Source organism: Orcinus orca, chromosome 9 (genome assembly GCF_937001465.1).
Source record: "Orcinus orca chromosome 9, mOrcOrc1.1, whole genome shotgun sequence".
Lineage (NCBI taxonomy): Eukaryota > Metazoa > Chordata > Mammalia > Artiodactyla > Delphinidae > Orcinus > Orcinus orca.
The window spans coordinates 72,301,801-72,318,986 of record NC_064567.1 but is presented as its reverse complement, the minus strand read 5'-3'; the positions used below and the strand labels follow the sequence as shown (position 1 = coordinate 72,318,986).

The 17,186-nt window shown below is 36.0% G+C and overlaps 1 protein-coding gene and 1 long non-coding RNA gene across 2 annotated transcripts in view; one reads left to right on the top strand and one right to left on the bottom strand.

Annotated features, from left to right (window-relative positions):
• The window catches only part of LOC125965339 (uncharacterized), a 702,471-nt gene that overhangs the window by 271,686 nt on the left and 413,599 nt on the right, over positions 1–17,186 (bottom strand). The gene's annotated exons all lie outside the window — the stretch shown is intronic.
• MACC1 (MET transcriptional regulator MACC1) overlaps positions 1–17,186 on the top strand; it is a 34,030-nt gene that overhangs the window by 5,002 nt on the left and 11,842 nt on the right. Inside the window, 5 exon segments of the mRNA XM_049714588.1 lie at positions 3,794–3,865; positions 3,868–4,081; positions 4,083–4,904; positions 5,054–5,990; positions 8,679–8,867. Of these exon segments, the coding sequence (XP_049570545.1) occupies positions 3,794–3,865; positions 3,868–4,081; positions 4,083–4,904; positions 5,054–5,990; positions 8,679–8,867 (2,234 nt within the window).

The following is a 17,186-nucleotide window of genomic DNA, read 5'->3' as shown; positions in this document are numbered from 1 at the left end:
CTACTTAATAACGAAGTGATCACTGAAGAAATCAAAGAGGAAATCAAAAAATACCTAGAAACAAATGACAATGGAGACACGAAAACCCAAAACCTATGGGATGCAGCAAAAACAGTTCTAAGAGGGAAGTTTATAGCAATACAATCCTACCTTAAGAAACAGGAAACATTTCGAATAAACAACCTAACATTGCACCTAAAGCAACTAGAGAAAGAAGAACAAAAAAGACCTAAAGTTAGCAGAAGGAAAGAAATCATAAAGATCAGATCAGAAATAAATGAAAAAGAAATGAAGGAGACGATAACGATCAATAAAACTAAAAGCTGGTTCTTTGAGAAGATAAACAAAATTGATAAACCATTAGCCAGACTCCTTAAGAAAAAAAGGGAGAAGACTCAAATCAATAGAATTAGAAATGAAAAAGGAGAAGTAACAACTGACACTGCAGAAATAGAAAATATCATGAGAGATTACTACAAGCAACTCTATGCCAATAAAATGGACAACCTGGAAGAAATGGACAAATTCTTAGAAATGCACAACCTGCCAAGACTGAATCAGGAAGAAATAGAAAATATGAACTGACCAATCACAAGCACTGAAATTGAAACTGTGTTTAAAAATCTTGCAAAAAACAAAAGCCCAGGACCGGATAGCTTCACAGGCGAATTCTATCAAACATTTAGAGAAGAGCTAACACCTATCCTTCTCAAACTCTTCCAAAATATAGCAGAGGGAGGAACACTCCCAAACTCATTCTACGAGGCCACCATCACCCTGATACCAAAACCAGACAAGAATGTCACAAAGAAAGAAAACTACAGGCCAATATCACTGATGAACATAGATGCAAAAATCCTCAACAAAATACTAGCAAACAGAATCCAGCAGCACATTAAACGGATCATACACCATGATCAAGTGGGGTTTATTCCAAGAATGCAAGGATTCTTCAATATATGCAAATCAATCAATGTGATACACCATATTAACAAATTGAAGGAGAAAAACCATATGGTCATCTCAATAGATGCAGAGAAAGCTTTCGACAAAATTCAACACCCATTTATGATAAAAACCCTCCAGAAAGTAGGCATAGAGGGAACTTTCCTCAACATAATGAAGGCCATATATGACAAACCCACAGTCAACATCGTCCTCATTGGTGAAAAACTGAAAGCATTTCCACTAAGATCAGGAACAAGACAAGGTTGCCCACTCTCACCACTCTTATTCAACATAGTTTTGGAAGTTTTAGCCACAGCAATCTGAGAAGAAAAGGAAATAAAAGGAATCCAAATCGGAAAAGAAGAAGTAAAGCTGTCACTGTTAGCAGATGACATGATACTATACATAGAGAACCCTAAAGATGCTACCAGAAAACTGCTAGAGCTAATCAATGAATTTGCTAAAGTAGCAGGATACAAAATTAATGCACAGAAATCTCTGTGCATTCCTATACACTAATGATGAAAAATCTGAAAGTGAAATCAAGAACACACTCCCATGTACCATTGCAACAAAAAGAATAAAATACCTAGGAATAAACTTACCTAAGGAGACAAAAGACCTGTATGCAGAAAATTATAAGACACTGATGAAAGAAATTAAAGATGATACAAATAGATGGAGAGATAGACCATGTTTTTGGATTGGAAGAATCAACATTGTGAAAATGACTCTACTACCCAAAGCAATCTACAGATTCAATGCAATCCCTATCAAACTACCACTGGCATTTTTCACAGAACTAGAACAAAAAATGTCACAATTTGTATGGAAACACAAAAGACCCCGAATAGCCAAAGCAATCTTGAGAACGAAAAATGGAGCTGGAGGAAAAAGGCTCCCTGACTTCAGACTATACTACAAAGCTACTGTAATCAAGACAGTATGGTACTGGCACAAAAACAGAAAGATAGATCAATGGAACAGGATAAAAAGCCCAGAGATAAACCCACGCACATATGGTCACCTTATCTTTGTTAAAGGAGGCAGGAATGTACAATGGAGAAAGGACAGCCTCTTCAATAAGTGGTGCTGGGAAAACTGGACAGGTACCATGTAGAAGTATGAGATTAGAACACTCCCTAACACCATACACAAAAATAAGCTCAAAATGGATTAAAGACCTAAATGTAAGGCCAGTAACTATCAAACTCTTAGAGGAAAACATAGGCAGAACACTCTGTGACATAAATCACAGCAAGATCCTTTTTGACCCACCTCCTAGAGAAATGGAAGTAAAAACAAAAATAAACAAATGGGACCTAATGAAACTTCAGAGCTTTTGCACAGCAAAGGAAACCATAAACAAGACCAAAAGACAACCCTCAGAATGGGAGAAAATATTTGCAAATGAAGCAACTGACAAAGGATTAATCTCCAAGATTTACAAGCAGCTCACGCAGCTGAATAACAAAAAAACAAACAACCCAATCCAAAAATGGGCAGGAGACCTAAATAGACATTTCTCCAAAGAAGACATACAGATGGCCAACAAACACATGAAGGAATGCTCAGCATCATTAATCATTAGAGAAATGCAAATCAGAACTACAATGTGATATCATCTCACACCAGTCAGAATGGCCATCATCAAAAAATCTAGAAACAATAAATGCTGGAGAGGGTGTGGAGAAAAGGGAACAGTCTTTCACTGCTGGTGGGAATGTGAATTGGTACAGCCACTATGGAGAACAGTATGGAGGTTCCTTAAAAAACTACAAATAGAACTACCATATGACCCAGCAATCCCACTACTGGGGCTATACCTTGAGAAAACCATAATTCAAAAAGAGTCATGTTAAAAAAAAAAAAAAAGAGTTATGTACCACAATGTTCATTGAAGCTCTATTTACAATAGCCTGGAGATGGAAACAACCTAAGTATCCATCATCGGATGAATGGATAAAGAAGATGTGGCACATATATACAATGGAATATTACTCAGCCATAAAAAGAAACGAAATTGAGTTATTTGTAGTGAGGTGGTTGGACCTAGAGTCTGTCATCCAGAGTGAAGTAAGTCAGAAAGAGAAAAGACAAATAACCGTATGCTAACACATATATGTGGAATCTAAGAAAAAAAAATGTCATGAAGAACCTAGGGGTAAGACAGGAATAAAGACACAGACCTACTAGAGAATGGACTTCAGGATACGGGGAGGGGGAAGGGTAAGCTGGGACAAAGTGAGAGAGTGGCAGGGACGTATATACACTTCCAAACGTAAAATAGATAGCTAGTGGGAAGCAGCCGCATAGCACAGGGAGATCAGCTTGGTGCTTTGTGACCACATAGAGGGGTGGGATAGGGAGGGTGGGAAGGAGGGAAACGCAAGAGGGAAGAGACATTGGAACATATGTGTATGTATAGCTGATTCACTTTGTTATAAAGCAGAAACTAACATACCATTGTAAAGCAATTATACTCCAATAAAGATGTTAAAAAAAAAAACACCAAGGCATAAATGTTTGTAGTCTGGATCATTTTCAAGAAGATGTGTTAAATGATTATTATCTAAATTGCTATACATTTGTTTATAAATCATAATGTCTTAAGATAAAGTAACATTACATATGGTCAAATAATCTGGTCAAACAATATCTCTTTCCTCACAACATGAAAATTTGACCAAATTTAACATTAATTTTGTAGTATTCATTAGACTGGAGATCAAAAAGCAAATAAAAACTCTTCAATTTTTTAGCTATAATAAAAATTAATCTTGGTTATATCTCAGAATGCCACTTCATCTTTGTTTTTCTTTTTTTTTGTTTAAATAACAACCAGACCCAGGTTTGCCTCTCAATTGGCCCGATGATTTCACACTTCATGGCAATAGTGCTTCCAATGCTATGAATCCATCTGGAGTGAACTGTCCGCATCTGACCCATTTTTGGATGACATAATTCAGCTAAGAAATAACCAGAAAAGATATAATATTTCCATCTTGAAGGAAGATCCTTTTCTTTTTTTTAGAGAAGTAGAAACTGGAAATTCTTTTGGTTCTTCTGGTGATGAACTTGACGTGCATCAGTTGCTTAGGCAGTCTTCCTCAAGGAAATCTGAAAGATCTAATTGTTTCAGAACTTTTGGACATTTTAGATGACACAGCACATGCCCATCAGAATATACATAACTCTGACCAGATCTTAGAACAAGACTTAGAATGGCTTCAAAATGATCGAGAGGCTTATAAAATGGCTTGGTTAAGCCAACATCACCTGGCCTGCTCCTGCCTAGATTTGAATACAATTAATCAGAGTCCTGGATGGGCCCAAACACAAGTTGCAGAGACCACAATAGTTTGCAAATTAAACTACCAGGGAGGGTCAGTACAATTACCTGAATCAGATATCACTGTTCATGTGCCCCAAGGCCATGTAGCTGTGGGAGAATACCAACAGGTATCTTGAAGGGCTTTTCTAGATCCTCCACAGATGCTAAACCATGATCTTTCATGCACTGTAAGCCCACTGTTGGAAATCATGTTAGGTAACCTTAACACAATGGAAGCCATTTTGCTAGAGATGAAAATTGGAGCTGAAGTGAAAGAGGATCCTTTCAGCCAAGTCATGACAGAAGTGGTGTGTTTTCACAGCCTGGGTAAAGAAGGCCCTTTTAAAGTATTAAACAATTGCTACATTTATAAAGACACCATCCAAGTCAAGCTAGTAGACTTGAGTCAGGCAATGTATCTAGTGGTTGCTGCACAAACTAAAGGTACTCAGTCACCAGCTGCCACCATTTGGAATTATATCCACAAAACCACCTCAGTTGGAACTTATGGGCATAAATGTATCCATCCCAGTTTCACTGCTATTTTCACAGTTTGTGGACATGGTTATATGCCAGGAAGGCTTACAATCTCTGATATTAAGAAGGGTGAGGTGCTTCCCTGGTGGCGCAGTGGTTGAGAGTCCGCCTGCCGATGCAGGGGACACGGGTTCGTGCCCTGGTCCGGGAAGATCCCACATGCTGCGGAGCGGCTGGGTCCGTGCGTGAGCCATGGCCGCTGAGCCGCAAAAAAAAAAAAAAAAAAAAAAGAAGGGTGGGAAACAGCACATCTCCAGTTGTGTTTCAGCTCTGGGGGAAGCATTCCTTCTTACTTGAAAAGCCACAAGATTTAAGTATTTCTGTCTTTTCATGTGATCCTGATTTTGAAGTAAAGGTAGAAGGAAAAGGGAAAGAAATTAAACAAAAGCAGTTGCAATCAGGTCAAGTAGTTCATCAACAATTTTTATTCTCCTTAGTTGACTCCAGAGAAATGCACTTGTTTGTTTTCCGTGTTCAAGTGGAGCCTCCCAATGGTAGGCCAGTTACACAGTTCTTTATTACTGCACCTGATCCAGCCCCAAACCTAAAAAGCCTCTCAAATCTGCCAGGTGATTTGCAGAAGGAGAAGGAAATCAAGTCTGCTCCTTTATTACCAACAGTGCGTGTTAAATATCCTACATTTCAAAACAAAAATTTGAACTTTGCCAACTATGGGGTAACCCTGAAGACAGTGCTAAGACAAAGCAAGATTGACTACTTACTTGAATATTTCAAAGGGGACACAGTAGCTCTTCTTGGAGAAGGTAAAGTAAAAGCCATTGGATGGTCCAAAGTGAAAGAATGGTATGTGGGAGTCCTGAGAGGTAGGATTGGACTTTTACATTGCAAAAATGTCAAGGTGATTGCAAAGGAACAAGTAATGTCTATGTCAGATAATGTCTTCAAAACCGGGAATCTTCTTGAACAAATTACCCTGCCTCTTAAAAAACTGACTTACATCTACTCAGTTGTATTGACCTTGGTGTCAGAAAAAGTTTATGAGTGGAAAGTTTTAGCTGATGTCCTAGGTTACTCACATCTGGCACTGGAAGATTTTGATCGAATACAAGCAGACAAAGAATCAGAAAAAGTTTCTTATGTTGTAAAGAAGTTAAAGGAAGATTTTCATGCAGATAGAAATACCAGGAAGTTTCTCTATGAACTTACTGTGGTGAGTATTGCTTGATCACAGTAATTTATTTACCATAGAGAACTTTATTGGCAATATTTATAAGTAAACATATGAGAGTAGTTAAAAAATTCTCAGCAGTCTCAAGTAAATTGAAGTCACTTTACAGCAAATATAGAGCTTTGCCTACAAGATCATATAACTGGTTTCTTAGATTGGACATTCAATTGTGATTTTCCCAGAAACTAGGCCCCCAAGGATCATTCTTTAATGGAAGATTAAAGATTTTGTTTGTGCTAGAACATAACAGTTAAGAGATCCCTTCTTTTCCTTTTTCAAATATTTAGATAGCTCTTAAAATATCAGAGAAGCTCCAATTACATGAAAGTAAATAAGAACAAACTGAAACAAAGCTAGTTAACTTGGCCATTGGTATAGGTTCACTTTTTAGTGTTTTTTAGACATATCACCAATGTCTTTAACTTTAGCAATTTAATATTCATCCTTTGTATGCAATGCATCACAATCCAAAAATGATATTGCTAATTCCCTTCTTAATCTTCATGTTTTAATAGGACTCTTAGGATTCTTTTTTTTTTAACATAGCATTCACCCCAGTGTAAGGCTCAGCAGAGATCTATAAAAAAGATGAAGAACTATTTTGCCTTAAATGTAGAAATTCAGTATTTTATAAAAGTAAAAAAAAAAAAAATCAAGAGCATTATTTCTAAAAATGGCTAAAATGTGACTGTATAAATAATAATAATGATATATACCGCTTCTCTAGGGTTCTCTGTGTGTTTGGCACTGTCCCCAACATTCTATACATGCTCTCTCATTTAGTCATTTTAACCACTCTACAGGGTAAGTCTAGTTAGTATCTTCATCTTCAAATAGAGGAAACTGAGTCTTGGGCGGTTGGGCAACTTGCCCAAGTTCTGACAGTTGGTTAGTATCAGAGATGGGATTTGAAACCTTTTTGGTTCCAAAGCCACACGTAAAACCACTATGTCTTCCTGAAACAAAGGTATTAACAATGCATGCGTGTGTGTAAAAATATTTGTTTGAGTACGTATGTTGGTGTGTAGTAAATATCACTATAACTGTGCAAAGCTGGTGCTGTGTAAGAGATGTAGATCTTCACATAGATGAGGCAGGTTCATGTAGAGGAGCAAAGTTTTAACCAAAGTGCAAAAGGAGGAGAGAAATTTTTGGAGAGAAATTTATTCTGTGATGTTAACAATAATTTATATAATAAAGAACTATATATATAAAACAATCCCTCTCCTTCTGTTATTTTTATGTTTCTACAGTGATACTGTGAGGGGTGAATTTTTAAAGTCCAATATCTGATTGTTAAATAGGTGGTTTTATGATGGTGTGCTGCATTCTCACTTAACCCAGGCCATTTACAGTCATTGGCTGATCTACCTGGTTGAAGCTGCACATGCATTTTACAATAGCTCATTACCTCTCATAGCTCGTGTTCAGCATGGAGCCATGAAAGTCTGAATTGAAAATTGCTTTCTTGTTTCTCTTAGTGGCAAAGAAGGTTATATTGGCCAAATGATCTGAAAGTTTAAGCCTGGTTACACCTGCTCTGTGTTGGTGTGTGATAACTGAGTAGCTTTGGTGACTAACTAGACAGTGCTGGTGGAGAGCTCATTCAAGGGAGTAGTTCCTAAAATTTTATATTTTGCCTCAGTGGAGGCTTCAGAATTTCTGAATGGAAAGAGCTAAGGCCTGGCTATCTGACCAGAAGACAATGAAGCATATTGTATAGAGGCTACCCCTTGAAACTTCATTTGCATAGTAAGTGTACTTACTTGGTAATTCATTTTTACTTATTGTTTCATAATGATAAAGCTTTTCAGTGCCATTAAATGATGAAGGGCTACCAAACATCTTTATCTGAACAGAAGAGAGATAGATAAATCTAATCTCGTATTTTAAAAATATATTCAAGGCAAAAGAGAAAGTCATAGACTTGTTTTAAAACATGTATGGTGACTGACAAACCTCAGATGCTTAATTAAGGAAGAAAGAGTCTGAAGGTTTTCCAGTGTGCATTGTTGAAACCTCAGTGTTTTATATTTGATACCTTGAGATTTAAATTTAACAAAACTACACTGGTGGTGAATGGAGAGAGTAAATTTTTTTTAAGTCATAAATATCAATAGCTTTGTTCAAGGTTGTCGGAGTGTTTCATTTTTTATGCAATACACATGATTCTGGGAAGTTTTAAATCACATTTTGATTAAAAAAATAGAATAATGTACCAGCAACTGTGTGCTCCCTCTATAGAAATCCTGTAGCCAGTCCTCTGGTAAGGAAAGTAATTACTGTTCATATAGTAAATAATCATCCCTGGGTTGATAAATTATTGACTGCTAGAACCTCAGGGTATCTTTGGAAGTGGCTAATTCAACTTCTTCCTTTTGTAATTAAGGATATTAAGAAATATATTAGTTCAGTGGTTTACACAAGCCCCTATAATTAGTTAATGAGTTAGTCCTAAATCTCCCCTAATTCTGGTCTAGTTGTGGTCTCTGTACTTTGCTTGTTGGATTTGCTTAAAAGGTAAATCAGCTCTTTGAATTTTAGAAAATTCAAATATATGTGTGGTGAGAAAAAGGATGCCAGTTTCCAGAATATGTAATGACAAATTTAATTTATAGAAAAAAGCTCAAATTAGTTGCTTTTAATTATGACATGCAATTGTTGCTGCAGGCTCTGCTGAAGACTGATTGCCAGGGGTTAGTAGCACATCTCGTCCGAGAGGCTGCTAGTCTGACTTCAGCTGTCAAGCTTGGAAAAGGCTGGAGGAAACTAGCTGAAAAGTTAGTACGACTCACAAAGCGACAAATGGAGGCATATGAAATTCCTCACCAAGGAAAAGCTGGAGATGTTGCTGTAGAGGTAAGATTTCTATTTGTCTAAATAGTGAAAAACTGCAGACCAGGTAAATCAAATGCAATCAAGAGTGCCCTGCATACGTGGATTGATTGAGTGTTCTGGAGGATCCACTAACTGAAGTCACTGCCCCTATAACCACTGATATTATCTGAAATATACACACATCACTCTTTAAAGGTATTAAGAACCTTTAAAATATACTGATGTTTCTCCTATTGGATTGCATATCTCCATGGCCTTTTATCAAATAAATTGACCAAATTAAATAGGCAGTTAGTATGTAGGGCTATAATAACTTGAGGCAGAGAACAGATAAACTTTGAAGGGAAGAGTTGGGACCCAGTCATGACAAGGAAAAAGGACATAGTAATTAATATTTATCAGCCTCAGGAACAGACTTAGTCATTGGTGGTAAATAATGTTTGGTGACAAAAAGCATTAAGAGAGTAGATGGTGTGGGGTTCATTGGTAATGATAGCTAGAGATATCTACGAGCATTATCTCCTTTACAGTTTTGCATACAATAACTATAGACATCAAATACAGAATGACAGCATGTAGAACAAAGTAAATATTTAAAATGCAAATTTTTATTAATATTAAAACAAAGGTATACTATTAGGTGTAAGTTAGATAAATATTTTCTCTATTTAATACCATAAAGAAATGTGAATCAGTTTTTATTGACTTAAATAAAAATATTCCAGTGATGAGCACATATAAAATGTTCTGTATCTTTCTCTTACACGAGTGTAAACATTTTCAAGATATTTCAGTTAAGGAAAGATTATCTCTCTAGTTAGATGATGACTTGACAGGAGGCAAAAGCTGTATTCGCTACTTCCTTTATGAGCATAGAACTGGGTATTAATTTCTTGAGAAAATTTTCTTACTTTGAAGTAACTATGTCAGCTGGGTGTGCAGGACAAGACAAGCTTTTCCTTGAAGGGTCAAGAGTCAAATCAAGTTAGTTGAATTCTAGCAGCTACAGTGGATGTCTCAGCAGGCTGGCTTCTGGTTTCCTGAAACCTGACTCTCTAAACAAGATTCTTTAGCCACGACTAGCCAAAGGCTGAAGCCATATTTCCTTTGCATAGGTTACATTTATCTCTATATACTAAGAAGGGCATTACAACCTACAGATCAGTTTTTACTGAATGAGCCAAAAATGAGAAATCTTTAGGAAATAAAAAAGGAACAGTACTGTACATGATATGCTACTCTGATATTTTAGTTAACTGACTAAAAAATTGTGTAATTGAGATACCACTACATACCTATTAGAGTGGCCAAAATTCAGAACACTGACCACACCAAATACTGTTGAGGATATGGAGTAGCAGGAACCCTCACTCATTGCTGGTGGGAATATACAATCACTTTGGAGCACCTTGGCTGTTTCTGGCAAATGAAACATACTCTTGGTATGTGATCCATCAGTCATGCTCCTTAGTATTTATCCAAAGGAATTAAAAACTTTTGTCCACACAAAAACCTGCACATGAATGTTTATAGCAACTTCATTCGTAATTACTAAACGTGGAAGAAACCAAGAGGTCCTTCAGTAGGTGAATGGATAAATAAACTGTGGTACAATGGAATATTGTGTGATAATGGAATATTATTCAACACTAAAAAGAAATGAGCTATGAAGCCATGAAAAGACATGGAGGAACCTTAAGAGCACATTACTAAGCAAAAGAACCCAATCTGAAAAGGCTATATACTGTACGAGTCCAAATATATGACATTCTGGAAAAGTCAAAACTATGGAGACAGTGAAAAGATCAGCGGTTGTCAGGGGTTGAGAGGGAAGGATAAATAAGCAGAGCACAGAGGATTTTTAGGGCAGTGAAAGTACTCAGTATGATACCATAATGATGGATACATAACATTTTATATTTGTTCAAACCCATAGAATGTACAACACTGGGAGTCAACCCTACAGTAAACTATGGACTTTGAGTGATTATGATATATTAATGTAGATTCATCAGTTGTACCAAATATACCACTATGGTGAAGGATGTTGATAATGGGGAGGCTGTGCATGTGGGGGGGGCAGGGCATAAACAGGAAATCTCTATACCTTCCTCTCAATTTTGCTGTGAACCTAAAATGGCTCTAAAAAAAAATCTTTTAAAAAACGTTGTCTCATTGAAATCAGGACTTATTTTTTTCTTAATAAGCTCTGTTTTTAAAAAGGTTTTATTTAGAGTTGTTTATCAGAGTGCTATTTATCAAAGAGTTTTTTGTTAAGTATCCAACTTCTCTCTGATTGTGGTTGTTTACAGTTTGTCCTCCCCAGAATCTTCATGGAGGCCAACAAACAGGCTACTTTTCCTTTATTTACTTTTGCACAGCCCAAATCACAAATGACTAAGTCTACGCCTGAGGCTGATAAACACTCAGAAGCAGAAAGGAAAGCCCCTATGTGTCTTTCTAGGGGCTATTGTTCAATCTATTGGGATTAACACTAACAATCATCACTTTGATGCATATTGTTAAATGTTTAGAAAATAATTCACGGCATATTGGCCTGAAGCTATTCCAAATAATCTATGAGAATCTTTACCTTTTAGGCCATGTAAAGTAAGGGTAAATATATGCTGATTTCCATCTCTCTGAAAAAAATATAGTTGTACAATATTTTTCTCCTAGGAAGGAGATGATTCTTAAATATGATCAATTTACAAGTTAAGCAGTTGATTTCAAAACATACTTATATTAGTTCTGGGTAGGGTGTACAGAGGGAGGGAATTGAAATTGGGGCAGGGAGATAACAAGTTCTTGTGGTTCCCATGCTGCTTTTATTTCCTTTATCTCACTTCCTCAGTGGGCACAAATTTAGAGAATTTCCTCCTATGTGTGCCAATGTCTACAATCATGTTCTTTTCACTCATTTTCCTTGCTTTTCAACTTCTCCCTTTTTCCTTTGTTCTATTTTTATTTTATCTAATAGTTATGTGGCACTTACTCTGTGCCAGCCACTATTCCAGTAACATTTCAAAAATTAACTTATTTAATCCTTTCAACAAAAACTTGTGGGGCAGATACTAATGTTATCTAAGCTGTAGGGAGGCTAAGTAACTTGCTCAAACATGCATAGCTAGGAAGTCATGGAACGAGTTTTGGAGCACAAACCTTGACTTTGGGGTCCTTGCACTTTAACCATTACACTCTGACCATCCAGTCCAAATCCAATATAGTGGCTGAGTGGCAGAGCTGGGAGTTACGGTTAGGATGGAGAGTTTAAGCAACTAATTTCACTTTTTCTTTTTTCAAGCTATGATAGGATACTATCAAAATTTGCCTCAACATCTTCATCAAGCCTCAGCCAATTAAAGAATGGATTATTAATAGTGTGTCAGATTTTTCTTCAGTACTTCTGACCACTTCTTATTCTTTTCTTTTTTTAAATTTTTTAATTTAATTTAATTTAATTTTTTATACAGCAGGTCCTTATTAGTCATCAATTTTAATACACATCAGTGTATACATGTCAATCCCAATCACCCAATTCATCACACCACCACCCCCCACGCCCCACCACCCCCCACGCCGCTTTCCCTTATTCTTTTCTAAGATGAAAAAAGTCTCTCTCTGGAGACTTCTGAGAACAACACTTTTAAATTAACCGTCTCCCTAAGTAAAATTTTAAGAAAATTTTAAGAAATTTTCTAATGACATTGTAATTCCTACGTGAAAGCAAAATTATAAAACTTGGAATATGATTATAAACAAAACATGTTTTTCAGAGTATTTCTTTTGGGAAAAAAACCTATTTATACTTATACAAAGACGTTTAACTCTTGCCAAGGTTTTCCTGTGAAAGTTAGTAAAAATTCATTGGAATTTTTCTGAGCTTTAATTTAAAAAAATAGGTATCAATAAAATGCTAGAAAAATAGCGCATTTTAAAAACAGTTGTATTTTACAAGTGGAAATGCTGGGGATTTCAGGACCAAGATATTCACAGGTCTAAATTAGGTACTCTTTATTTAACCTTCTGGAGATTATTACCATATATGATAATAACTTCCCTAGCAACTCTCTCACCTTGGTTCCCTGCCTAACAATAAAGGTTATGCTCTTTCCCTCTTATTCAATATGGACATTTATTCACTAAGGACACTAAGGGTTCGCTTCCCCTTTTAAATTACCTACTACCAGTGCCCACTGGGCTCCAATAAACCTGTTGAGGCTGATTTCTTATTTGACTTATCAGAATGGGCCATCCTCCCTATGAAAGCCCAATGAAGTGAACATTCCTAATTGTAATGTTTTCATCTCAGAAACCACTCACCTATAGACAGCTGTAACCAGCAAGATATATTTATGTCTTCTTGCCATCTGTACTTAATCAGTGAGGATCTAATTCTCTGTTCTATCTTCTAGCTACAATCTTTACCCTCCTCATTCTCTAACTGACAGCTGTAGTGTTCAGAGCACTTTATTCTCAGTCTAGATTAAAAATGGGAAAGTAGGTAATCCTCAAACAGCTAATTTTATTAGTACTTTTATAGGTGAATAAAAATTCTATATGGAGTTCTTCCTACTTTTTTAGAATCTTGCCTCTGTATCCTTGCTTTCAGTATTAAATTAATCCGTACAATTAATATGTTTTCTGGGATTATCAGTTCTCCGCATTATCAGTTCTCAGCATCCCTGGGAGCTACAACAAACACAAACAGAATGAAAAATATGAATTTTTTTCTCTAAAGCCAAGTTTCATTTGGCATGGGAATTGGGATAAACTGTTAATATTTGAATTTTTATATTTTAAACAAGTATATGATTAGATGCTGAAATAAGTAAATATAACTAATAATGAGAATGATAATAGTTGTTGCAATTTATTGCATATTTACTGTGTGTCATCTAATCATTATGATCATTTTCTTTGTAATATCTCATATACTTTAACAGAGTTTGTAAGGAAGACATTAGAACCATCCTCTTTTTTTTTTTTTTTTTTTTTTTCAGTACGCGGGCCTCTCCCTGTTGTGGCCTCTCCCGTTGCGGAGCACAGGCTCCGGACGCGCAGGCTCAGCGGCCATGGCTCACGGGCCCAGCCGCTCCGCAGCACGTGGGATCTTCCCGGACCGGGGCACGAACCCGTGTCCCCTGCATCGGCAGGAGGACTCCCAGCCACTGCGCCACCAGGGAAGCCCTAGAACCATCCTCTTTTTACAGATATGCAAACTGAGAGTGAATGCATTTGTGTAAGCTATCCAGAATTACATGGCTGTTAAGTGACAGAACTAGGATTTAAATCCAGGTTTGTTTTACACACAGTTATTCTCTTGCTCTGCTGATGATAAATTCTTTCAGAGTTAACTAAACGAAAGAAGATCAAAGAGGCAGGAGCTGTCAGAGGGCACATCCTAGTCCTGAAGGATGGGTAACATTTGAATAATTGGAGAGGACTAGAAGGGGAGTTCAGTGCTTCTGGATACAATGACTTCTAGAGACCACTGAGGAGAATATGTGTGCTTGAGGAGAGAGTGCATCTTATTAATTATGGGGAGACACGGTTAGATATATATATTTTGGAGAGTCTTGAATGACTGCCAGAGCAGAGGTTAAGATTCCTTGTCTGGATTTCTGTTTCAGCTCTACCATCTATTAGCCCTAAGACCTTGGACAAGTCATTTGACTTTTTTAGGAATCTTTTTTTTTTCTGTAAAAAAATCATTTTTTTTGTAAAATCATTTTTTGTAAAATGATAGTAATAATACTGTCGTATTCATCAGATGTTTGGAGGATTAAGTGAGATAATATATGTGAAATATTTGGGAAAATGCTTTGCACATTGTAATAGCTAAATATATGTTATATTACTATTATTTATTTTGTCTAAGAGGAAGAGGTAAATTTGACAACTGTGTGACACTGAGTGATTTTGGAAAAGGGAATAAAGTATACTAATTTTTTAGTAATATGGTGGAGAGTAACTATAGAAAGAATGTAGGTAAGGGGAAAGTCAGCAGTGATTTTGAGCCTTCTCTTCTGAGAAACTGGCAGAATAGTAATGCATGGAAAAAATGAGAAAAAAAAATCCTGGCTGACCAGCTTTTTCTTACTGGCTTAACAACATTTAATTTTCCTTGGAAAATATCTCTTGCAAAAGGTAAAAGGAATGTCCTTCAAGTCTTATGGTTTTCTGATTTTCCGACTCACACTGCAATGCCTGGATTCTGCTTACAGGGATGTGGCATTGTCTGGTTCTGTATCTGGGCCCGGCTCAGTTCTAGCCTTAGTACTTAAATTTATGATTTGCTGTTCTTTTACAGTAAGAAGTATATTTATAATTTCTTTAAAAAGGGGAGAGTATTATATGGAAATTCATCTACCATTGGTAAAATGTATAGAATAATTTCTCAAATCTTCATTGTTTGTATTAGAGATTTGGCACAGTGACATAATATTTAGATTATCATTGTTTATTTTGTACAGTACTATAATGCTTTGTGCTATAATCTTTAATTCCGAAAACATACTCCATTTTTTGAGACGATGGAATAAAGAAAAAAGGATATCACAGTGTAATACATTGGGGTAACACATTGTATTCCTATGATCTTTGGTTTAATTCTGCATTATATATCTGATTACCACACTGAAAATCAAATAGAAGTAATAATCATATTAGGTTAAATATTACAAAGGTATTTAAAAATGTATTTAGAGACACTAATATTTGAATTCGATTTTAGATTTTTCTTTATTAAGATTTATTGTTAGGGATCACAAACAATAGGAAATTTCAGAAAACCAAAGCCCAGCTAATTATAAGACTTAAATTAGCATTTATTAAAACTGTTTACTACTGAAATAAATTTATTGCAATACAATAGTGAGATGGCCTCGGATTTATAACCAGGTGACCTGTAGTCTCTTCCTAATTAAGAATTGGTTGGAATAGCTTAGCCAGCAGGTTCTCCTAAGATGTTAGACTATTTTGATGCAGTAGTAAGGAATATGTCCTCTGTCTTCCTGTGGCTCATGCTTAACCCCTGAAGTTTCAAGTGGTTATTTCTAGAGCAAACACAGCTGGCTGTGCCCAAAGAGACTTTTCCAAGAAAATCTTAGGTCAAGTTTTAACCAAGTCCAGTACCGTCTCCTTTCTAAGGAAATAGGGACCCCAGATATGTTAGTCTCCCTTCTTTTCTAAAGATAACGGCAACCTCATTTCAATAATATTTATGTAGTTACCAATTAAAGGTGATGGAAGGCCCACCTCGATATTGTAAATGATGCACTGAAGATAAAATGCATATAATAATCATTAATGAGACAAATTTCCCTTGATACTTCTTCAGATAATTGTACTTAAAATGAAATGTTGCTCCAATCATTTTATGAGGAAAGTAGGTGGATTATTAATCCTTTAATGTGGCAAAATGTAATTATCCAAAGGTAGTTAAAACCACTTGCATTCTTTATACTATTCATATTTTATGAGCTAAAAAAAGACATAGAGTGCTTTGCTCAAATTTGAATTGCTTTTGTTCATGTTGCATTTCGTTATCTAGTGAGTCTGATTGGCTTTTGGAAACAAGCACTCTAAATTTAGAAAACTTTTTTTTTTTTTTAATCTCTATTCCATTTCATTTCTTTTGGCATCCCACTTATTACTTTTTCATTGCTCCTTTACCTTCTTATTTGTCTTCTAGTATCTGGAAGATAAACCAAAGACATATTCCTACTATACAAATTCTGGGAGCTTAGAAACTGCTCAGCTTTGGTAGATTAAATGCCTACTGATGCTGCTGCCCTTTATATAAAGAGATCAAAGCACATAGATGAGAAATTAATAACACTCTGCTTTTATTAGCCTCGTGCTTCTTATTCAGAGATGAATCCATAAACACCATGAAGTTAACATCAAAAAGCTAAGAGTAAAGGGGCAAGAATGATGCTTGTGTGTCAGATATTTGTGATAAAGATGAGAAGCCTGATGGAAGTTGTTTTGTGATCAGGAATAATTCAAGAAAAACAAACCCTGAAGAGCATGCTTTCCTTCTGATTAGTCAAAGCATTAGTGCAGCGTTTCTGCGTATCTTCCATTAAATCATAACACTGAGCAAGAGAGGAAGAACTATTTTTAGACCACTGAATAGGTATAAGATAATGTAAACCTGGAAGAGATCTTGGCAGTCCACAACTCATTTCCAGTTTTAGATGACTTAACTTAGATCATTCCGGAACGAAAATTGTTTATTCTACTCATTTTATTCATTCAAACTTTTCCAGAGAAAATGATTTCATTTTCTGTTTAATTTATTACAAAGTTTAGAATCCTTGTGGCCTTAATGTG